The sequence below is a fragment of the Anolis carolinensis genome, chromosome 3, assembly GCF_035594765.1.
Source record: "Anolis carolinensis isolate JA03-04 chromosome 3, rAnoCar3.1.pri, whole genome shotgun sequence".
NCBI lineage: Eukaryota > Metazoa > Chordata > Lepidosauria > Squamata > Dactyloidae > Anolis > Anolis carolinensis.
Window position 1 is genome coordinate 237,198,768 of NC_085843.1, and position 24,315 is coordinate 237,223,082.

General features: G+C 39.0%; 1 protein-coding gene across 1 annotated transcript in view; it reads right to left on the bottom strand.

The window, feature by feature from the left end:
• myo7b (myosin VIIB) overlaps positions 1-24,315 on the bottom strand; it is a 54,967-nt gene that overhangs the window by 18,432 nt on the left and 12,220 nt on the right. The window contains exons 11-30 of the mRNA XM_062976401.1: positions 23,820-23,939; positions 23,344-23,486; positions 21,361-21,571; positions 20,756-20,891; positions 20,371-20,534; positions 19,564-19,620; positions 17,357-17,494; positions 16,010-16,162; positions 15,529-15,627; positions 13,889-13,983; positions 12,827-12,911; positions 11,209-11,427; positions 10,379-10,483; positions 10,078-10,254; positions 8,390-8,611; positions 6,990-7,151; positions 3,653-3,733; positions 2,177-2,304; positions 1,915-2,041; positions 182-301 (exon numbers count right to left, since the gene is read on the bottom strand). Coding sequence (XP_062832471.1) covers positions 182-301; positions 1,915-2,041; positions 2,177-2,304; positions 3,653-3,733; positions 6,990-7,151; positions 8,390-8,611; positions 10,078-10,254; positions 10,379-10,483; positions 11,209-11,427; positions 12,827-12,911; positions 13,889-13,983; positions 15,529-15,627; positions 16,010-16,162; positions 17,357-17,494; positions 19,564-19,620; positions 20,371-20,534; positions 20,756-20,891; positions 21,361-21,571; positions 23,344-23,486; positions 23,820-23,939 — 2,742 coding nt within the window. The remainder of the gene's footprint in view (positions 1-181; positions 302-1,914; positions 2,042-2,176; positions 2,305-3,652; positions 3,734-6,989; positions 7,152-8,389; positions 8,612-10,077; positions 10,255-10,378; positions 10,484-11,208; positions 11,428-12,826; positions 12,912-13,888; positions 13,984-15,528; positions 15,628-16,009; positions 16,163-17,356; positions 17,495-19,563; positions 19,621-20,370; positions 20,535-20,755; positions 20,892-21,360; positions 21,572-23,343; positions 23,487-23,819; positions 23,940-24,315) is intronic.

Genomic DNA, 24,315 nt, shown 5'->3' on the forward strand with positions numbered 1-24,315 from the left:
TTTTTTGGAGGTCCAAAAGGTCTTCCTGTCCCAGTTTTTTGACAGTGCTTTTATGACTTGGATGTGTGTTGAATAACTTCCTAGACCAAAAGGAGGCTAGTTGTCATATGTCACAAGAACATGGACATAATTTATCTGTGTGAGAAAAAAGACACTTAAATGGAATAGAAGCAGTATATACCTGCAGCTCCAACCAACTGGGTGGTTCAGAACGTGTTCCATTCATTAACGTTCGTCTCAGTCTCTCCTGACAATACAATGCGTTCAACGATGGACCAGACCTGATGAAATTCTGCAGGTACTGAAAATATAAAGCAGAAGAGACTTTTAGGAAGGATTTAAAGACCTAAGAAGATAGAACAGAGAAGAATCACTGTTAAGATTGCCTGGTGGCTTCCCTTTGTGAATTGGTGAGATGGTCACAGGTATGGTGCTCTATCTACCAGGGTAGTTGTACTGGGCGGTTTCAACATCCACATTGAGGCTATGTTAAACAGTCCAGTCCAAAAACTAATAATTTTAGTGGAGTATATTAGTCAAATTTGTAGCTCATTCTCAACTAAGAGATAGGGTGCGTTCCTCACCTGGTTTTTGAACCAAGTGCAAAAGGGATGGCCTGATGGGGCTAAAATAGTCCTTCGGACACTGTCATAGTCAGATCACTTCCTGGGATAGCTCTCTATTGATGGAAGTCTGTTAAAATTATCCACTTCAGGAGACAAAATGGAATCACAAGGTTTTTCTTGACGCTGCGCATGTCAATGCAACAATCATATAACCCAGAATCTCTGCTTTGGTTCTAAAGTCAGTACATCTTATGTGTTGTCGAAGGCTTTCATGGCCAGAATCACTGGGTTGCTGTGGGTTTTTTCGACCTGTATGGCCATGTTCCAGAAGCATTATTTCCTGACATTTTGCCTGCATCTATGGTAGGCATCCACAGAGGTTGTGAGGTCTGTTGGAAACTAGGCAAAGGAGGTTTATATATCTGTGGAAGGTCCAGGGTGGGAGAAAGAACACTTGTCTGTTTGAGGCAGGTGTGAATGTTGCAATTGGCCACCTTGATTAGCACTGAATAGCCTTTTAGCTTCAAAGTCTGGCTGCTTACTGTCTGGGGGAATCCTTTGTTGTGAGGTGTTAGCTGGCCCTGATTGATTCATGTCTGGAATTCCTCTGTTTTCTGAGTGGTGTTCTTTATTTACTGTCCTGATTTTAGTTTTTTAATGCTGGTAGTCAGATTTTGTTCATTTGTGGACAATTTCAACAGAAAGGAGGAAACCATGAAAATGAACAAAATCTGGCTACCAGTATTTTAAAAACCCTCTAAAATCAGGAGCTTTTAGAAAAGATGATAGCATGAGGAATATGTGTATAATAAAAATAGGGGAGTAGACAGAGATAACAGAATATAGGACTTTTTACCTCAGGCACTCTATGGCCAAGATTGTACCTCTATATAAACTTCTCAACTGTTAGACAAGGGAAGCAGGGCACAATCCTGGACATGTACTAATCTTTTTATAATCCAACATCGTCAAGATCATATTAAAATCCGTAAAATTATGGAGAGAAATTCTCAAGTTTACCAAAATTGATCAGTGAAGCTTTCTCAAGTTGGATTTTCAAAAACAGAATTCATTAAAACAGAATTAAAAGCAAGCTATCTCATTAAGGTACCCAAATCTGATGTTTTTAGATGGATAAACATTAAATGGAAGGGAAGAAGGGAGTGCAAATTAATGGAGCCATATTAGTTAGACACCAGTGTAATTATTGAAAGCATATAGAATATTAAACATTGCTTATGGGGCTAATGGCCAAGGTCTCCAGAACTTAAATTGCTGTGTGCTTTATTAATATTTGATTAATTACACTGAATATCAGCAGGAGTAAACAACTCCTGAACAATAATACCTTCTCAAACTTTTCTGAAGGAGAGAAAGAACCAAGACAGAGTGCCAGGAGGATCCAACCTCTATTGCGACTTTGTTTTTTGTTATTCTCAGTGAGTTGTTTGCAAATCTGGCAGTAAATCTCATCTCTGTAAAAGAAAAAAGGGCACGATAAGCTTCTTCTTAGTCCCTGGGCTACTCATGTACATTTCACACAATATATCAGCAAACAATACAGTGAAAACTGTAAAACAGATGGTTTCCTCATAACACCAGTTAAATACCTGATATCAGGATGGTGAATAGCATTGTTAATAATAAAGTGCACTTTTTCAAGGTTGGACGTAGGCCCCTCTGATGCAGAACTCTCCTCTCGAAACGTATCTTCCCCATTAGTCATTTGGATTGCCACCTAAAATGAAGCCAAAAACCTCCTTTTACATATGGATGATTGTAATTCAAAACATAAGGCTCAATCAGTCGTTAATCCCTACCAGAGCAAACATATTGTTTAATGAAACTCACAGAATTGCTTACTTAAGAAGTCCCACTGGTTCAGTGGACTTATTCTGGTTGAAATGAAAAATTGGATTCAGACCAAACACTTAATTTGCGGATAGAATACTAACACCTACAATTGATAACATTGTTATATAAGATGACAACAATAATCTCATCATACATACACACACATTCCTTCTAAATGCACCTTAACTGATCCTATGTAGTTCCTTCTATATTTTGCTCCTAATGGAAAACTCCACATTCACTGTCTTTAAGTTACAAAGCCTTCTGACATCTTTGGATTATTATTTCCTCTAAAATCTATTCTAGAGCTTTATTTCCCATTTGAGCCAAGTTAATAGGCTATGGTTACCCAATTTATTTTGTTCCTATCCTATGAGGTCCAACTTCATTTTATCTCTACTCATCAAACACTCCTCCCACAATTGATTCTATAAAAAACCTTATCATTCTTTTTTTAAAAACGGAAATTAAAAATATATTTGTATATTTTAAAGGCCTTACTAGTTTCTGCAATGTAGTCCATACTAATCCACCTCTTAACTTCATTTCTGTCCTGAAAGTGATTCAGTGAATATGTGGCCCATAGTTAAATGCCTTATTTTATAAAAGCCTATGAATGTTAGCCCTCCACATTTGTGGGTCTAACTTCAGTGAATTTGATTGATTTGGTCTCTCTAGGCATCTCTGGGTCCTGCACTGCAGTTCTAAGATGAATTTCCACCAGATGTTGACCATAAAGTTGCACTGGAGGATAAAGAGACTCTTAGAGAGGTGTTCTTTCACATAAAAATTAGCATTGTTTTCAATTTGCAGTTTTTCAAAGCAGTCTTCCATTTCTAATCTCAGGGAATGTGAAGGGCTTACTCTAAATCCTAATGTTCACTCATGTTTATTGTTGATTAGGTGGTCAACCTAATCAGTGAACTTAGTGAAACTGAATAAGTGTGTATAGAAGTACAGGATTAATTTCTTGTTTATTTTTGACTTGCTTCCATTTTTCTCATAATATTTAGAGCAGTTAGATCTTGTCTTGTTTTTTCTAACTCTCAGTAAAGCTGAATTCATCCTCTCTTCCTTGCCATAAAAATCAAGACACTGTATCAGCTCTCTTTACAATACATTTGTCAAATAGGACGGGTAATCACCTAGCGATTGATAGACATCCTACACTGGAGGGTCGGGTATTTGAGCATGAGCTGCCATAATCGGCCGAGACATGATGGATAACCTACCTTTCCTGTCATCTTGGAATTCTGTTTTAACTTCACAGATGAAATTACTTTGGCGAACTTGCTGTCTTTTCTGTTATCCACCTAAGGTAAAGACATTTTATCAGAATCATTGCCTTTGATCTTCAAAAGAGAGTGAGAATTACTGCACTACAGAAAACTTAGAAAGGAACTAAGTGCACATTTCTGTGAGGGAAACCATCATAGACTAGAATCCCTTCTCCAACGTTTCAAGCACTATTATCCACAAACATCAAAAATAAATACAATAGAATCTCGCTTATCCAACATAAATGGGCCAGCAGAGAGTTGGATAAGCGAAAATGTTGGATAATCAGGAGGGATTAAGGAAAAGCCTATTAAACCTCAAATTATGTTATGATTTTACAAATTAAGCACCAAAACATCAGGTTTTACAACAAATTGACAGAAAAAGCAGTTCAATACATGGTAACATTATGCAGTAATTACTGTATTTACAAATTTAGCACCAAAACATCGCAATGTATTGAAAACATTGACTACAAAAAATTGACTATTAAAAGGCAGACTGCGTTGGATAATCCAGAACATTGGATAAGCGAAGGTTGGATAAGCGAGACTCTACTGTATTATAGGAATGTTGATTGGGATTTAGATGGGAATGTTTGTTGCCCATAATGTGTGTGATAAAAAATAATAAGCATACGGTAACCTTGGTTCTATTGTAGGAAATAAACAAATGGGTGGAATTATATTGTGCCTATATTCTGAGGCTACCCTGCTGTTCATAAAGTTTCCATGCTTTCAAATTCAATCAGTTCTTCAAAAAGAATAGCTAGTAATATCAAAAATGTAAAACAGAATTTGATGCATGATGACTGGTGACAGTCTGCTTGGGCAGTGTGCTGTGAAGAACAAGAAGGAGGAGAAGACGAACAATGACACCATTATGGTTCGGCAGTGCATGAGATTTTGGGACATGCATGAGGCACTTGTTGTTGCTGTGTGCCTTCAAATCACTTCCAACTTACAGTGACCCTATGCCGACCCTATCACCGTGTTTTCTTGGCAAGCTTTGTTCAGAGGAGGGTGCCTTTGCCTTTCTCCGAGGCTGAGAAAATATGACTTGCCCAAGATCATCCAGTAAGTTTTGAGGCTTGAGTGGGGTTTGAATCCTGGTCTCCAAAGACACAGTTCAACATTCAAACCACTACATCACTCTGGCTCTGGTAAATACACTAGGAAGATGTTAACATTTGGAATATGGAAGTAGCAAGGGGTGGGCTGAGAATGAATATTGGAAAATTTAAAATTATAGATTTGATTACAGCAAATATTTTAGGGAGTAAAAAAACAGAACAAGGTGCTCCCTAATATAGCAGAGGATTTGCATAAAGCACTGCTATAACTATCCTGTACAGCAGTCAGAATTTCTACCCTCAATGAAAGAAGATGGGAGTCATGCAAGTAAGCTGTCTATTATAAAATGCTAGACACTCTTTCCCTATTATAAATCATGTACTGACTCATGTGCATGGAATGTGGCGATTTCTTTTTTATTCCACCGAGTCCTAATGAACTATGACCCAGTTTTCTTGCAACACTAAAATGGCTTACAATTAACAATAGTGCCACCACAGACAGAAAGCTTGTCCCCATTAATTATAGCAATTCAACTCTGCAAGACTAATTGCAGGAAGTTAACAATTAAGCCCCAGAGTTCCAGCTACACTATGGAAGAACAATCTTGAAAATTCCTTTGATTTTGGTCACTCAAACCCAGACCCCCTGTTCTATGTCCAATGCACGACTTGTGTAAAGCAGTACTCCATGACCTCCCTTTCTTGCACCTCCAAGATGACAAGAGAGCAATCAGGTATAAGATTGGCAGCTGTGTAACTGGTAGGAGTTGGGAGACTCACACTGGAGCCTTGACTTGACCCAAAGGCTCCAGTCAGGCATCCCCATGGGGTGAGACCTCAATCTGCATGTTGTAGATTCTAAGGCAATTTAGTATTTGGCTGGTACACAGACTTTCCAGGATAGGAAGGGTTATAAGATACTTTCAAGGACAGGTACTTTTGAATAGTAATTTGTTACTCATTACAAAGCCTCCAAAGGAACGTGCCTGTAATGCCACAGCTAACCTTAAAGCTAACCTTTAAAAATGTGGAATAAACACCAAGAACTGGGAAGCCCTGGCACTTGTAACTGGAGGTCAGCTGTTACCAATGTTCCTATGAATTTTGAAGAGGCATGGGGTGAATATAGGGCAAAAGGGGGAAATGTGCCAAGAGGAAGGAGTGTCAAGCAAATTCTTGTTGTAATCACCTTCCATCTGGAAATCTATGTCTTTATTGTGAAAGATCATGTGGATCCAGAACAGGTCTTCACAGTCACTTACGGACCCACCGCCAAAACTCTACCTTTGAAAGAGACAATCATGCAATCACCTATGATATGATATGGTAATGGAGCCCTTGGTGGCACAATGGGTTAAAACCTTGTGCCGGCAGGACTGCTGACCAAAAGGTTGGAGGTTTGAATCTGGGTAGCAGGGTGAGCTCCCGTCAGTCAGCTCCAGTTTCCCATGAGGGGATATGAGAGAAGCCTCCCACAGGATGGTAAAACATCCAGCCGTCCCCTGGGCAACGTCCTTGCAGACGGCCAATACTCTCACACCAGAAGTGACTTGCAGTTTCTCAAGTCGCTCCTGACACGAAAAAAATGGTAATACCACAGTACTCAATACATTATTCATTACACTATGTAACACTGGAATGGTTTTAGAAATGTTTGAAGTATGGATGGAACTCAAAACAACAGATATAGTTATGCACTGCTGTGAGCTGGCCAGGACCGTCTTTTAATGTAAAAGAAAATTAGAGCAAACATTGCTCTTAGCCACTTGGATAATCAAGGTAAGTAATGATTGCACTACTCTTCATAAAAAAACACAAAATAATGTAAACAAAGAAAATAGGTGATGTACACAAAAGGGAACAACTTCGGCAGTCATTGCATTAAATAGCAAACAGCACAGCATTACTTTACAATTGCCCTAAGAATGATCTTGGCTGTCATCACAGTTCTGTCAATGCAGGGCCTTGCCCAATATTTTTGTACAAAGGGTTGTTGTGTATTTTCCAGGCTGTATGGCCATGTTCCAGAAGCATTCTCTCCTGACATTTCACCCGCATCTATGGCAGGCATCCTCAGAGGTTGTGAGGTATATTGTACAAAATTGGTGTGGATGGGATTTTCTAGCATGGGGCAAGTAAAAAAAAAAAACAATGAGGGTTTTCTCATTTTCTTTTTTTAAATAAGTTACCAATAGTGAGGAACACCTCCTTCTTACCAGATCGGGACTGTAGCTGCCTGAAGGCTGCAGGTGGCTCTTCCTTCCAAAGCTATCATAAACCTGTGTCACCTCAGAGGTGCTTTTGCTGCTGGTATTCTTTACTGATTCTGGCAAATCACCCATGAATTGCAAGATGGTGGTCCATATAGCAAAAGATATCTGGTGAGGGCAGGATAGATGTAAGACATTTTTATGTTTTTCTGTGATACATTTGGTTAACATCTACAGGCCAGAATGAAAGATACAAGAAGAAATAAATGTATTTTGTCCATGCGTGTACTGAATTTTGACTGAAATTTTGGATATTGTGTGTAACTGCATGTGTGGACTGAAATTGTTGTTGTTATTAAGAAACATTTTATCCCGCTCCTCAGCCACAAAGGCATTCAGAACAGTTTATAAAATGTTAATTTAATCTTAGGCTTACAGTGTACATACGATACCATGAACATGTGCTGAGTTCAACTGCTCCAGCACCATCCCAATAAAACCCGGGGGCATCCCCAGAGCCCTTTTGACATCCAGGGCAAAAGGGCGCATTTGGCCTTCAGCTGCAACCCTATCACTGACACAAACAGCTCCGTCGCAGAGGCTTACTTGCAATAGCACTTCTCCTGTTCACATGGGTACAACTCCCATGATTCCATTGCATTGAGACAGGGCAGTTAAAGTGATGTCAAACTACATTAATTCTACAGTGTAGATCAGGCATTGGCAAACTTCTGCCCTCCAAGTATTTTGGACTTCAGCTTTCACAATTCCTAACAGCAGTAAGCTGCTTGGGATTTCTGGGAGTTGGGATTTCAGGCCTGGGCTGTGGCGCAGGCAGGAGAGCAAGCCAGCTTCAATTAACTGCAATGAATCACTCTGACCAGGAGGTCATGAGTTCAAGGCCCCTCGGAGCCTATGTTTGTTTGTCTTTGTTCTATGTTAAAAGGCATTGAATGTTTGCCTATATGTGTAATGTGATCCGCCCTGAGTCCCCTTCGGGGTGAGAAGAGCGGAATATAAATGCTGTAAATAAATAAATAAATAAAAGACCTGGAGGGCCAAAGTTTGCCCATACCTGGTGTAGATGCACCCAAGGTCACATTTTAAAACAAAGTCTTATATGTAATAGCAAGACAGTCCTGGAAATCCCTCCTCAGGGAGCTGACTGAGCACACTTTTTACTGGCTTTTTAACAGCTGGTTAAAATTACACTCTTTTAACAATCTTACAGTGGCTACTGTCACTTCCAGCCATTAAAAGTACCATTTGTGTATTTCATATTTTTAGATTTTTGAAATGAATACTGTCTTTTCTTTGCATGGTTTCATTCTAAATCACCTCAAGCTTGAATAAAATACCTGGTGTGTGTGAATGAATAACACTATACATAAAAATGCAAACATTACCAGAATATCGTCCTTTTCATCATGGTAGAGCAATGGGTGACGTAGTGGCCGTCGACTAAAAGTATGTGTGGCGGATCCCTGGAAGTAAGTGGCTGCAAATTTGGGAAATGTGTATTCTGCTTGATCATCAGTCTCTTCCTCCTCCTCCAGCTCCATGATCATGGGGATAGCATCCAGGTCCACCTCATTCAGCTTCTGCTTCTGTGTTTTTGCCTCCAGATCCTTCATTCAGGGCAAAGAAGCAGAAAGCATGACATGGTTATGTCTCTACTGCAGTTAGTATCTTCTGCTCTCTGCATCACCACAGAAAATGTATTTTTCTGTGTTAATGTCATCTACTAACAAGTAGACTCATAGCTAACTATTTCTTCTATTTTTTATCATGTCAGAAGCGACTTGAGAACATACTGCAAGTCGCTTCTGGTGTGAGAGAATTGGCTGTCTACAGAGCCATTGCCCAAGAGACGCCCGGATGTGTTACTAGGAGACCTCTCATGTCCCCACAAGCTAGAGATAACAGATGGAAGCTCACCCTATGTAACAGATTCAAACCAGCATCCTCAGGTCAGCAACCCAACCTTCATGTCAGCAGTTCACAAGGGTTTAACCCATTGCATCACCTTTTATTTCTTCTATGAGGTATCTTTATATCAAGGATAGGCAAATGCCAGTGGTTTGGGGGGGGGGGGTATATTACTTCCCAATGGGATCTGAGAGAGACACATTCCCTGAAATTTAAAGTAAAAATGTAACTCTAAGTGCCCCTGGGGGTCCCTGGTGGCACAGTATGTTAAAGCGCTGAGCTGCTGAACTTGCGGACCAAAAGGTCCCAGGTTCAAATCCCGGAAGCAGAATGAGCGCCCGCTGTTAGCCCCAGCTCCTGCCAACCTAGCAGTTCGAAAACATGCAAATTTGAGTAGATCAATAGGTACCGCTCCATGCAGTCATGCCGGCCACATGACCTGGAGGTTTCTATGGACAACGCCGGCTCTTTGGCTTAGAAATTGAGATGAGCACCAACCCCCAGAGTCGGTCATGACTGGACTTAATGCCAGGGGAAACCTTTACCTTTTTAAGTGCCCCTGACAACCTCTAGAGCAGAGCTTTCTAAACTGTGCCATGATATGTTAACGTATTACCTGCAGTGTGTAGGTGTGCCGTGCGAACATAACGAGAAGTGACAAAAATCTTGAAAATGTATGTTATTATCTTATAAATCATATGAGGTATTTTGAACATATAAATGACAGGTTTTCATGAGATATGTTGTGTCCCCATATATTTCGTTATTACACGTATATCTTATAAAGCATTGAGTTAACCTTCAGTTTGCTAGGAAAGCTGAATTACTATGTCGTGAAATGATACATGTCTAAAAATGTGTCACCATCATGAAAAGTTTGGAAAGCTCTGGTGTAGAGAGCACATTTTGGCTTCCCGCTTTAGACATAGGAGAGATTTTTAAAAATCAAGAAGAAAGCCAGGAGTAAATTTCTACCTAGTGAATCCAACTATGGAGAACATTTTGGGTTTTTAAAAAATCAAATAGATTTTTTAAGTACTGGGACCAGTTGAGGGCCATAAAAGTAACTTGTGGGCCCACATGTGGCTCTTGGCACATGGTGCCCAGTCCTGTTCTATAATGCCATTTCACAAGACGTATTGGGCCATCCCTTCTTGCTACTTGCCTCAAAGCCAAGGGGAGCCTGCCCTTCCTGCCCTCCAATCAATGAGGGTAAGAAACCAAACACTCTGTCCACCATTTCCTGGTCACTGATGGCATCATACTCGTGCTCATCGTTTACAACATCTTGTTTCTTTAGCTTCTCGACATAGCCCTTTGGTTCTGGGACAGCTGGAGACTCCTATAAAGATAACACAAAATCAATTAATTGGAACCGGGAGCTCAGGAAAATAGAAAATAGAAATGTCACTGTGTATCCCTTTTGGGTGTAAGCCATCTTCAGCAGCTAATTTACACCTCCCCACTCTTTCTATTGTATGAGATGCCTTCATTACCTTCTTTTCTCTAAGTATTGGAGCAAGGTATTTATCATCCTTTAAGTGTAGTCTTCTGGCTTCCAGTTTGTGTTGCTGCAGAAGGTAACAGGAACTTATTATTATTGTCTTAAGCCAGTTTTACCACTTTGTAGCCATCTAATTTTTCCAAATTATTCCTTAGCTCTGTGATTTTAAACCTTTAGCTCTAATTATGATTCCAACATTTGCACATGGATATCAGGGGGAAAGTAGCATTCTTCCAGGGATGGCATGGCCTTCGTCTCTCCAACCATTAACTATTGCTATTAGGAAACAATTTAGGGTCTTCATGCTTTCGTAGTGATGCAAAGAATAGAGAAGAACCCATTACCTTTTAAAATGTGTGATTTCTTTCATGAATTTTTATTTTTTATGACATATCTAACCTCAAAACCACTCTCATGTCCTTGTGAATATCTCCAATTTTAATTTCTTCTGATCTCATTGGTTGCAATTCCAACATCCCATCAAACATAAATATAAAAATATGCTAAATGAAGTAACACAAGCTAAATGTAATGGCATTAATCTAGCACTTTAAAGATCAATACATATACTGAAACACAAATGGCTATGCCATAGTATATGTATTCACTATTAAGATGCCAGGTGAATCTTTGTTGATGTTTCATATTACATCTCTGTGAGCAGAGTATGGAATTATTTTTGTCCACAGTGATGCTAGAAGTCACATCTGTTGGATTTTCTATTCACAAATGTAGTTGTTCTCACTCCTATGATGATGCTCCATGTGATCATAGCCATCCAATCATTCTTACCTCTCTCTTCATTCTCTGGAAACTTCTGCGAGCAAACATTCCCCTGGCATATGCTTGTATCACACACACAGCTTTCATTTGCTCAGCTGCTTTCTGGCGCATCAGGAAACCTCGACACAAGGCTTGGAACTTTATCACACTTGCTCGGGCTGCCTCATACTGCTTCATGAGTTGTCTGCTCCGAAAAAGGGCTTGTAGACGCTCAAAACCCAACAAGATCTAATGCAGGGACGGAGTGAGAAGGTTGAGATTATAGAAAATATAAGCCTGATGTAAATAAGAAAGGAAAACCCCAGGAAAAGTAATGCAAAGGGGCTGTAAACTGATAAACTTATTCTCCAGGGTGCAGTCTACTTAACAGTTTTGTCACAAAAAGATTAAAATTGGCATGAAAAAGAACATAACTGGAGGACACAGAACAGACACAAATGCACTGATTGCTCCCAGTTCTCTAACATTATTATCTATGGATTGGTGCTAGTCCCTGAACCATCTGCTACTGGTCATTCGAGTATTTCCAAAAAAGGAAGAAAGAAGCAATTGCAGCCAATGGGTATAATAGCAATCCCTTGTCCATCAGGTTGAGAAGTTCTCAATCCCACTCATCAGATAGTTTAAGAAACATGGCTCCAAAGTCAGTTTGGTATTACAATTAAACATTTAAGGATAAAATTCTATCCACTTTACTATTAAGAGAGTCCTCTGTCAGATCCATGTCTAAGGAAGCATGTAGTGTATAGGACTGCATTATTCAATTTATTTCCAAGTACTAATCATGTATGACTGTGGTAGTACAGCAGGTTAAACTGCTAAGCTGCAGAACTTGCTGACCGGAAGGTCAGCAGTTCAAATCTGCGGGATGAGGTGGGCTCCAGCTGTTAGCCCCAGCTTCTGCCAACCTAGCAGTTCGAAAACATGCAAATACGGGTAGATCAATAGGTACCGCTTCAGCTGGATGGTAACAGCACTCTGTGCAGTCATGCCGGCCACATGACCTTGGAGGTGTCTACGGACAACGCCGTCTCTTCGGCTTAGAAATGGAGATGAGCACCAACCCCCTAGAGTTGGACTCGACTACATTTAATGTCACCTTTACCTTTCTTTCATTTTTTAGCATAACCCATCTGTCACAAAATGTAACAGCATCAAAGAAAAGGTAAAGGTTTCCCATTGACATCAAGTTTAGTCATGTCCGACTCTGGGGGTTGGTCCTCATCTCCATTTCTAAGCCAAAGAGCCAGCATTGTCCAAGGTCATGTGGCCGGTTGACCTTTTGGTCGGCAAGTTCAGTAGCTCAGCAGTTTAATCCACTGCGCCACCGGGGGGCATAATGCCTGCAAATTATGTTTATTAATTTTACTTCTGCAAATGCAAGAGATGCTCCCTCCATTTCTCACTACAGATACAGTATATATTTGCTGTTGTGTGTCATCAACCTTTTCAGATATACAATAGACAGACAGAGAGATGACAGAGAGATGGGAATCCAGGTCTGCAAATGATGTAAATCAGCACCAGCCATAAACTGTAAGAAACCTGGACAAGCAGGAAATATGACAACCCTGTGGCTATGATTTGAAGGCTTCACTTAGAAACTAAGTTTCAGAGATGCACTTACCATCTTGAAGTTCTTCCGGCAGCAATAGCCCCTCCAGGCAGTCTGAATAATTACAGCACAACGTCTCTGCTTAAGAAAACATTTCCTACAAGCAGGAGGAATGAAAATAAAAACTTTTTTTTTCACAAAATGAAAACACTAGTAAATGTACACATTGTGGGAATGGTAAAATAAACAGGGGATAATGGAAAATGAGTACTCTGTGGACAGATGGACTAAGGACTTGCTTCATAAAAAATACGAATTGTGCTTGCACTAAATCAAAATAGAATCCAATTTTTCTCTTGTGGTTGTGATTCTTCTTCAGTAAAATAGTTGAATCTGAATTATCTTTTCAATTGATGTTTACAAAAATTATCTTGCACAACATCTAGATATTTTCTCTTAATCTTGTTGATTAAACATTATATTGATTATAAATGTGCATACATGTACATTTACACACACATAAAAATGACCAAATTTGTCCATGGGATTTTCAAGGATCTATGTATGGTCAGTCAGTAGCCCCTGTGAGTCCATTATTCTTTCTGTTTATTTACAAGAGGGACGTGTAGCAGTCTTCCATGTCTGCTGACCATACTCAGATCACACTGGGTTAGAGGAAGGTTGTTTGCTAAGTTTGATCCATTAGAAATATTTGAAAAAATGTCATTCTAAAAACCTTAGGGTCCCTTTTTGTTTTCTTTATCCATTTTGGCTACAGCATAATCAATATGCAACAATATGCAACTTTGGGTTTAATTGCAGCCTGTTTCTGGAAATGGAGGCTTCCTTCCACTTTATATCACACACATTCTTGTCCTTTTTTCTCTATATCTGCAGATTTCCGAGTTTTTCTCAAATTGCGGCTGTGGTGGCTACCAGACAGGCTCATGGTGACCGGATTGTTTGAGGTCTGCTTCTCCCTTTCCTCTCATTCTGTCCATGGCAGAATAAGCAGAGACAATGGAAAGCTTATATTAAACTGCATATGAACATGGCAATCCAGGAGCCTTCATTGTTTTGTCTCCTTCTGAAAACCTTTTCCCATAGAAGATATATTTTGAACTATGCGTTTACCTGTCTTTGAATCCCCTCATCACTTTCTGAATTAGAATTGCTTTCTCTCTGAGTGCTTTCTCTCGTTGTACCTCCAACACTGTATCATGATGATCCTAATTTAAAAAAATAACATAAAAATAACAATAATAACACTGGTAAACACACATTTGGTGTCTCAAATGTTAGCCCTCTTTTCTAGCTATATTTGACCTTCTGATTCCTCCTATTGATCTACTCACCCAGCTCTCCAGATTCGAACCGCCAATCTTTCAGTCAGCAAGTTCAGCAGCTCAGCGGTTTAACCCACTGGGCCATCGGGGGCTCATTTTTCTTTCACTAATACCTCTAACAAAATACAACAAATAAGTGCAAACACTTCTAGAGTTCAGCTGTTCTACTTGGCAATTAAGTATATTTGTTGCGATTGTGTGCCTTCAAGACTTTAAGCAACTCCACAGACAATCACAGAGTTTGCTAAGGCAATGACAAATTAGGGTTGGATTTGTCATTGCCTTCCCTTGAGGCTGAGAGAGTATGACCTCCGCAGGGCCACTCTGTGGGTTCACACGGTTGAGAAGAGATTCAAACCTGGTCTCCCAGAGTCCTAGTCCAACACCCAAACACACTGCATCAAGCTGGCTTTTGTCATGCCCTTGACAATATATTAATCAAACGCCGATATGAAAAGACCTCTATTTTATTTCAGTTATCTATTTTCCTAACAATAGCTGGTTTTAGCTCCTTATAGTCAGGGAGATACAAATGAGAAGTTCTTATTACACTCTTTTTTGAAATGTTGGTTCAGGCAAAACTTATGAAATTTACATGTAACAAAATGACATATGCACTGACTATCAAGTGGGCCAATACATTTAAGGCATTTTAGAGAGATTTTTTTCTCAAGTGATGTAAAACATTTCTTTAATTATAGCAGATGATGGCAGTGTGCTTTTTCACTAAAATAAACATGGGATTAGATTGCAAGGCTAAGTATTAATAAAGTATGTATTTCTGAGTATGTCTTTAACATCACTGTGAAAGAAAAAATATGTTTATTGGAAGAAATATGCTTTCTCTTTAATATCAAGTTTGACCCTGATTAAATATGTTAAAGATTTAGGAGGTGATGAAGATGACAGGCCATGCTGAATTCCCAGTTAATTTACAGTACAATTCTCTACTGTACAATAAACACCACTGAGTTTAATATAATTTGTTATAAACATGGCTGGGAGTACACTATTAATCTGCACGCCTCTGAGTGCTTACTTGAGTGAAAGCCCTTTAAGCACAGTTGGATTTATTTCTGAAAAATCAAATACAGGCTTGAATTATTAGTAATCTATGGCTTCTCCCTAAGTGTATGAATATATCTGCTTTATATCCACACTTTCCAATTATATAGTTTGATACCATGCTAGAAACCATGTCTCTATCCTACAGAATGTTAGGATTTGTATTTTGATGACAAGGGAGCAAAATTCTATTGTTCAGGAAAGTGGACTAAAGAATCTCAAGTGACTTTCCAAACTACAGATCCCAGGATTACACAGAACAGAGACAACACTGTTGAAGTGAGACTGAACTGCCATAATTATACGGTGTGGGTACACCATTATACATAAGATGAAACTATTAGGCAACTCTTCTTGACTTACTTTCAGGAAAATCTTTGTTTTCCCAATTTTCCACTCGTCTCCTTTTCCTATCACTCTTTCACAGACAGAAATGCAGCACTGGCGAACATCATTCTTTAACTAGAAGGTAAATCAATTAGTACATTTAATCTAGGTTCAAAACACAGCCACACAATGAAAAGTGCCTGCAAAGTTAACATCTTAAAGTCGACATGGCCTCTTTTAAATCAGTATAATTTGGATTTGGCCCCTTTACTTCTTTATCAATAACCAGTGTCATGAAAAATTGAAAATGATGATCTCCCTGGCATTGTTGTCATTAAAAAAGAACTCATTTCTGTTTTACTAAAGAATATAAAACAGACAGAAGTTAAGTCTGATTTTAAGATATATTTACCAGTATAATTACATAGCAATAAATAGGCATCTTAAATTTACAGACCAGTATGCTTACCCCGACAGCAAAATAAAACTAATCAAGCTGAACCTTCTTGGAGAATACCTGTTCTCGAGCTGACACTGGTTGCAGAATTTTGTATCTTTCAAAGAAATCTGCAAAACTATATCTAATCGGGTAACCAGCTTTCCTAATCCGAATGGTTTCCATCATCCCAGAGTAGCGTAGTTGACGAATGCAGAGCTCTCGATCAAATTGCTAGAAGTAAAACCAAACAAGGAACAAGATTTACCACAGAAACAACATAGTAAATATATATTATCTATGGAAGTGCTCTTGCTTACTATTTTAGGCAGAGTTGGTCTAACAAAAGTAGTGTGAAGGCAGTTTGATGCTACTTTAACAGCCAAGTCTCAATGCTATGGAAGTTGTAGTTGTAGCCTTCTTTGTCAAAGAGTGCTAGTACCTAACTAAAAAATACAAATCCCTAGATTCCACAGCCTTGAGATGTGGCAGTTAAAATGGTGTAAGAGTACATTAATTCTACAGTATAGATGAATCCCAAAAATATTTGTGCCTTTCAGAACCATATTTTCTATCATTCATAATATCATAATAAGTGCTGATTATATAAAGGATGCCAATATAGCTATTTCTCTATTCATCTAAAACAAGTGAAGGCAACCACTACTGCATCACCCCAAATATTCTGCCAAATCTATCTGCCTGTTAAGAACATATCTCCCCACTTTTCAAAAGAAGGCAATGGTCATATAAAAGGGACATGGCAGTTTGGACAAGAACAGTTGCTGTTTTTTCCAACATTGATATGAGAAAGATGCTGTGAAACTGTTATTGCAGACTTCCTCTAAGATTTGGGTATCAGAAGATGTAATGCAATGTAATGTAATGAAGGGCACAATGTTGAAAAATCTGCCTTGGATGTAACCAAGAAAACTTTATGTTTGCAGTGAACGTGCCCATTTTATCAATTTGCTTCACTTAGTGGTCTATTTTATTATTATAAAGGTATTCACACATCTGAATGGGTAAAATCTAATGAAATGCATGATTAACTAACAATATAACTGCTACTAAAAACAACTCCTTTCCCTTCAGACATTGGCTCTATCTACACAAACTGCATTATATGGTCACTGTAGACTCATATAATGCAGTTTAACTGCACTGTATTGCATTATACAAATCTAAACCAGTAGTTCTCAACCTGTGGGTCCCCAGATGTTTTGTCCTTCAACTCCCAAAAATCCTAATAGCTAGTAAACTGGCTGGGATTTCTGAGAGTTGAAGGCTAAACCACCTGAGGACTCACAGGTTGAGAACCATTGGTCTAAACAGACAATATAATGCAGTTTCAAACTGCATTATATGGTAGATGGGGCTTAAAAGGTATTAACATGTATTGATTCTGATATGTTAATGAAATATTACCATAGGCTTCTTGTGGTCATTGGGTTTGAGACAGCGGATAAAATATGGCTGGCAGCTGCCTAGGATTTTCATCAACTGCTCCAGGGACTGTTTGAACTGACCTCCCAGTGTAGACAGGCGTTTGGTGGTGTCTGATCCCTGGAGGAAATAGGAACATAGTTGGCTTGGGTACCACTTTAACATCAACAGGTTCTTGAGGACAGCTGTATGCTATTGGAATGGTGTCTCAGTTGGCAGAACACACATTTTTATGTTTGGTTTTGTGCCCATTTACAATTAAGACATAAAATGCTGAGAGTGTGTAATTTCCCCGATATTATACAAGATGCTATAATAAAACTGACAGATAATAATATAACTAGACACATCAAGCTCTTCCCTGAAAGGGCATTCTTTATATTTAAGGCTGGCCCACACATGACAATAAAATTTTTCAAAATCTTTTTTCCTACTGGGCACAACGATGAGCTTCTGAAAATCTATGGATTATTTCGGTAAAAGAATTAATCAAGTATTTCTGAGTAAAATCGTAAAATTTTCACGCAAAATATAGGATGGAACCTTTTGCACAAAAGTATGCAAATACAATGACAGTGGCAACATTGCTGCTACTGGATGAAAACTCTCAGCAGCAAACAATTATTTCGACAAAAAGCATGAAGGTTTTATTCTTTTTTAAAACACACACACACACCAGCATTGAAAAATAGTGTGGTAGATATTAATTGGTAGACTGTTAAGATGACAGTTTGTATAAACAATAGTTGAGGGTAAGTCCATTCTTTAGGAAAAATGCTATTACTATAAACAACAAAAGACAAAAGAAAAAAGACATAGCAAAACAAAAATATAACAAATTCAGATACGAAAAAAGAAGACATGAAAAGGGGAACACACATTTCATTTGATTTCAGAAAGAACTGCACTGCAAGCGAAAGCTACAGAAGACACAAGACTCTCTCTGTGCTATTGTTTTGGTGCTGCAAATCATACCTAACAAGACTATGCTTTGTGGCCAAAGAGAAAAGAGATTCAACTATTTACTTATATCTGCATGGGATTTATAATCCTTTTGTTATAAATCATCTCAAAGGGTAGACAATAGGATAAATGTATTTATTTTGTGTCAAAGCATTGCATAAATAAATAAGTTTAAAACCAATAAAATAAAGGGATCATAAGCTGCTAACTAGTTTTAAACCAAAAATGGGCAACAGCGACTGCATTGTCTGTAGCTTTCAACAATTCTTCCTCTGTGCATGAGGCAGGGCATTGTGGGTAAGCATATAGAAGCGGAGTTGTTTGTTCTGCTCCGCAGTCGCACAAAGTAGAAGATTCCTCTAGGTAGTGTCATTTTGCCAGGTTGTCTCCTGACCTGTCAACTCCACTTCTGAGTCTGTTCAGGGACTTCCATGTTGCCCATTCTTGGTTTGCCCCTGGAGGAAGACCCTCGTGGGGGACCATCCAGTTGGAATTGCCTGCTTTTGCTGCCCACAGGGATATTCTTGCTATTACTAGAGGAACATTTAGAGGAGCTGTGGTTCTTATGAAACTTTTCCTTGATTTAAGTCTACTGGGAGGAGGCTGATAGCCATACAGTCAGTGGCTTTCACAGTGTTCAATCTTATTTCTCTCGCAACTGGCAGCAAATTCCCGTCGCACATCGGGGGGAGCGGGCAATGCCAGCTAGCTTATAGAGTCTATCAACAGGTGTAGGTTTAAGACATCCTGTGATTATTCTACTTAGATGGTACAAATCTGAATGTCTAGGCACTGAATAAGCAAAAGATAAACTGGGACTTACGGGGATTTCCAGGTAGATTCACAATAGATCAGCAAGGCTATGTAACTGCCAAAAGTTTAACAGCCACTCATATTGCAATGAATAACAGCTGGGGTTTTTTTGTACTGTACAGGACGTTTTTGTATGGGCTGAATATGCACTGAGAGACACTTTGTTCTTACATTCTTTGTCTGCCTTCCTTACCCTAGTTGGTAATTTTCCACATTTAAGTGAAAAAGAAAGTAAGTCCTAGAAGCCTAAAGTTGGCCTATCCAGACAGCCTACCCATATTCCCTGTATGGTACTAGGAAATTTCCCACCAACCCACCAATGTCATGGTTCCTGTCATCAGCACAACTAGTTGCTATTAAGCATACAGGTGATGATTTTTTCTACTATGGCATTTCTACTTCAAGCAGTTTACCTGACCAAAAGCAGGTGGAGATGTCCTGGACGGCACAAAACCACACCTGGACAAGGACTGATAGTAAAAAAGCAGCAAAAGCATAGAATTTGGAAAAGAAGAAATAATAGAATTAACAGATGGATAAAAGAACCAGAATATGACCATTATTTCCTGTTTTTTCTGCTACAGAATATAAATGATATTGCATTATTAGTGGATCATCGCAAGTGTAGACGACGGGTACTTGGAAAATATGTGTACAAGTGCAAGTCAAATTCCAATCCAAAGTACTTTCATTACTGTGTAATTGTATAACATTACTATTATGTCCATAGAGGGTCTTTAATTACACTATGGTAGCTTAGGAAACTGAACAGCTTCAGGATGCTCTCTTGGTCTATTAAAATCACTATGCAGATGCTTGCATGGGGTATGTTTCAAAGATTTCTACACTGCTTTCTTGTGGTATCACACGCCTCATTGTTGCCATCACAATAGTAATGTTTTCTTAAATAGATAATAGTATAATAATGCTATGACGTTATTCCATGAGAGCATATTACAGCTTAATGAATACAAATGAAGTGGTTTTTGAACAGGACAAACCGAAACAACTGACTAGCATGATAAACATTTTTCTTTTTTCACAGGAGAAAGGTAACAAAAACTGCAGGGATTCATGTCACTTTTCATGACCACAGACTTTGCACTGTACTAGCATTATTATCGATGTATGTATGTGTGTGTGTGTGTGTGTGTGTGTGTGTGTGTGTGTATGTGTGTGTATATATATATTAGGTTTCATGTCAATACCAGGAAGCTAACCTTGAAGGGGTCCACCCCAAGATGCCGGACGCTTCCCCGACCAAAAGGCATCAGATTCATGGTTGTGTCCACCTGGAAGATCTGTCTGAGGAATTTGTTTTTGGATGAATGCACCAACTGCATTATGTCTGAGCTAAGCATGTCACGATTTTTTTCAAGAAAACCTAGAGGATAAGAGACAAGGAAAGCTTATCACTTGCATGTGATTCCAGTAATGTCCTCAAGTTCAGTTCACTTGGCCACATTCACACCTCACATTAACAGAGTCTTTGCCAGTCAGTTTACACTGATCCTCTCCATCACAAAGCTTCAGCTAAACTACAACTCAGTTATCCTGATGGCACTGATCGGCAGGATTTGTAACAGAAAAAATAAGCTACCTCACCTTTTGACTGGTAATATATAACACCAGCAAAATGGTTGATACCGAAGACTGTGTCATGGACATTCTTTGGGGGGATGTAGATTTTACTTCTGCCATGATGCATGTTGATTTTGTTTAACATGGTTGTATCTGTTCCCTGGATACAAACAAACCAGCAAGCACAATATGAGACAAAGTAAAATATATTCATTATCTGTTGGTGAAATTACATGGAAAACATACCCCAGAACACTAATCTGATCCATATCAAAACATGGTGAATCCAAAAAATATAGAACACACTCATATTGATATATCAACTACAGCATTCTAAAACATAGATCATTTCCCCTCGTTACAGAACTCCACTCTTGCAGTTTTGTCAGCTTATTTTCTGACATTATTTTCATAGAAACCAGGGGGGCTGTCAGCTTTATTTTGCACAGTTTTAGTTGGGGTGGGGCAAGTGGCTGCTCATTGAGATAGAAAAGGTCAAAGTAAATAAATCCAGGACAATGGCAGATGCAGGCCATTTGATGTTCCACCAGTTGACTATTTGATTTCAAAGAATTCACATCTATCTTAATTACTCCCTGCAGAACTCCAGAGAAAAACATGACACTCACCTTAGGAAACCTGCTTTCCTCATCAATGAGAGATACAATATTCATGGGTTTGAGTGCAATCACTTCCAAAGCTGAACTGTTATCTGTGAAGTCAATGTGAGTCCAGCTGATGTGCTCAGCCATGTATTCCTCTTGCTCTAGCTTGAAGATGTGGAGTACAAAGAACTGCTGCAGATGCTCATTAGCAAAGTTGATGCACAACTGCTCAAAACTACAAAGACAATTTATTTCAACATTTCAGTATTTATTCAGAATTGTACACATAAAATAACAAAAAACAATACAAATCTTGCAATTTAGAGAATAATCAGAACATGCATGATATAAATGCTACACTCAATCATTACTGGTTACACATAGGTATCATTAGGTAATGAGATCATCACACTGGGCCAAGGGATCAGAAAAAAAAATCTCTGAGATGTGATGAAAAACCCTAATCAACTGTTGGACAATACTTTTATGAGAAACAACCAAAATGTTAGAAAAGCTTATGCAAGCTTCTGAGTTTCTCCTGATCTGGGTGAAATGTGGGATATAACAAAAGGATGGGTGGTTTAATAGATGGAGTCTTTTTAAAACTCTTTATTCAGCTAGAGTTCTAGAAAGAAGTTGATAAGGAAAGTCCGCTTGTTCTAGGGAGTTAAAGATAAAATAAGTTCAAGAATGCGGTGACTCATGTAACATGGTCAGCTTGTCTGAACCACAATGAGGTAGAGCATTGGTTCTTAACCTGGGGTCCCCGGATGTTTTTGGTCTACAACTCCCAGAAATCCCAGTCAGTTTACCAGCTGTTAGGATTTCTGGGAGCTGGAGGCCAAAAACATCTGGAGACCCCAGGTTGAGAATCACTGACCTAGCATAATAAAAACTATACACAAAGGTGGATAGCATAACTGAGGAGGTATACCCCCAGAGCTAGTTATGGGATGTATGCAAGTGACAACACTTATACATATGCATAAGTTATATGATCTCTGATGTAATTATTTTTATTTTTTGTGTTTTTGTCCTCTTTGTACCAGGGTGCCTCTGGCATCAAGTGTGTTTTATTGAAGGAACAATCCTCTATGAACCTGTTGCTGTACAGGAAAACTTTGTTGGACCTCCACTTGGTGTGTTCTCCTTATTGGGATTGAGACACACCAGGCACAACTACCTATAATTTCAATGGAGCATAAAGAATAGAACTGCAGAATTTGGATATTTTTTTTCTACTGCGTTCAAAAACCCATTCTTGTTGTTTTAAACCTGTCTCTCGCTCTCTGTCGAGCCAGCATTGGACTCAAGTCATGCACACCCAAGTAAAGAACCCACATATCAACAAATTTAAAGGGGTTTACTCTGATGCCCAGTAACCCAATCAAGCAAAACAATTGCTGTGGGAACAAGGGTAGAGTTGGAGTTGGTCTAAGTAAAGGGATCTGTCACAACTGGAAAGTGCTATATGCCAACATTCCAAAATAAAAAAAATCTGGATTGCAGTATCAGCAATGAGTGGGAGGAGTTTTCTCAAATAATGCACACTACAAGGCCACAACCTTTATTGATTACAGCAGCAAATGTCTGGAATCAGCACGGGCCCAGTTCCAGCATAAGCCGATGTAAATTCCACACTTGTCAGCTCTAATCAGAAGCTACATGGATGGATGCCACATGTGGTTGCGTTGCCATCTAGGGAATGACATGAAGCCCCCTACCTCTGAAGCTCCCTATCCACCTTCCACAGCCATGGTCCCTTAGAGAAACATTCAACCGCCTAGGGCAAAACTAGGGAATGAACTAGAATGAAATGTTCCAACAGTCTTGCCTCTGTCCTCTCCCACAATTAGCAGGTAGTCCCTGATTAGATGCCTTTTCCAGGGTCTTCCAAATGTACAAAATCTTTGCATAGGCTCACAAAAGAAAAACAATTGGCCATTTAAAATGAGGCCCTCTAGAAAAGCACCTCTCCTCGCTGCAACCCACAAATCAATATTGTACCTGTTGGTGTTAAAATTTTCAAAGCCAAAGATATCCAGCAATCCAATGGACCTGTGGGTGTTTTTATGATCTGGAGAAGGTGGGTTGTAAATTGCAGCATTGATCTTGTTTACTATCCAAAGGAAGAGGAGGCCATAGATCCCCTGGAGAGAGACAAGAAATACAAACTATGTAGTCATTAAATAGTTCAACTGACATTGAGAAAAAACATGCAACATATACCACAAGGAAGTAAAGTTCTGGATTCACATGGCATAGTCAAGGATAATACAGAGCAGGAAGACTGTATTTCCCTTCCTAAATTATGCAATGATGCAGCTAGAAACCATCCAAGAATCACATTTGCTTAATTTATCAAATGGAAAGACAGGAATCTTAAACAGGATATTACTTCAGGATTTTGTCCTCAGAGGAGAAAACATTTGCAATCCTAATAAATAAAAAGTGAACATCACAGAGTGGGAAATCTTTTTTACCTTCACAAAGGCATCTCTCACACCAGCAGCTTGGGCCACACTTAGGGGCATGGAGACACTCTCCCCTCGGATTATGATGGAGTGGTTCGTAAGGCTATTGTGCAGTTCCCCAGCATCCACCTGCAAGGAGTCATTTTCAACTGGATCATCGCATACAATCATCACACCGAAAGGGACCTAATTTAGTCCATGTTTGCTTCTCATGTGAATAGTTGGCAACTGTTCTTTAATTCTTTCAGTATTGAGGATCTCCCATCATTCTTGAACAATTAATTTATTTCAGAATTTCTAGCCAAGGGATCCTACCCAACTTTACCAAGCATTGCCTTAATAGACTTCTTAAGTTTAATTGGCTAAATTGGAGGGTATGGTCCTTTACACACAAAATAATAACATAGATAAGCAGGGTACCCTAATTTTCCACAGTTAGGAAATGCCAAAAATGTATTTTTTTAAAAAAAAGCCCTGGAGGTGGTGGGAAGTTTGTTACTGGTTT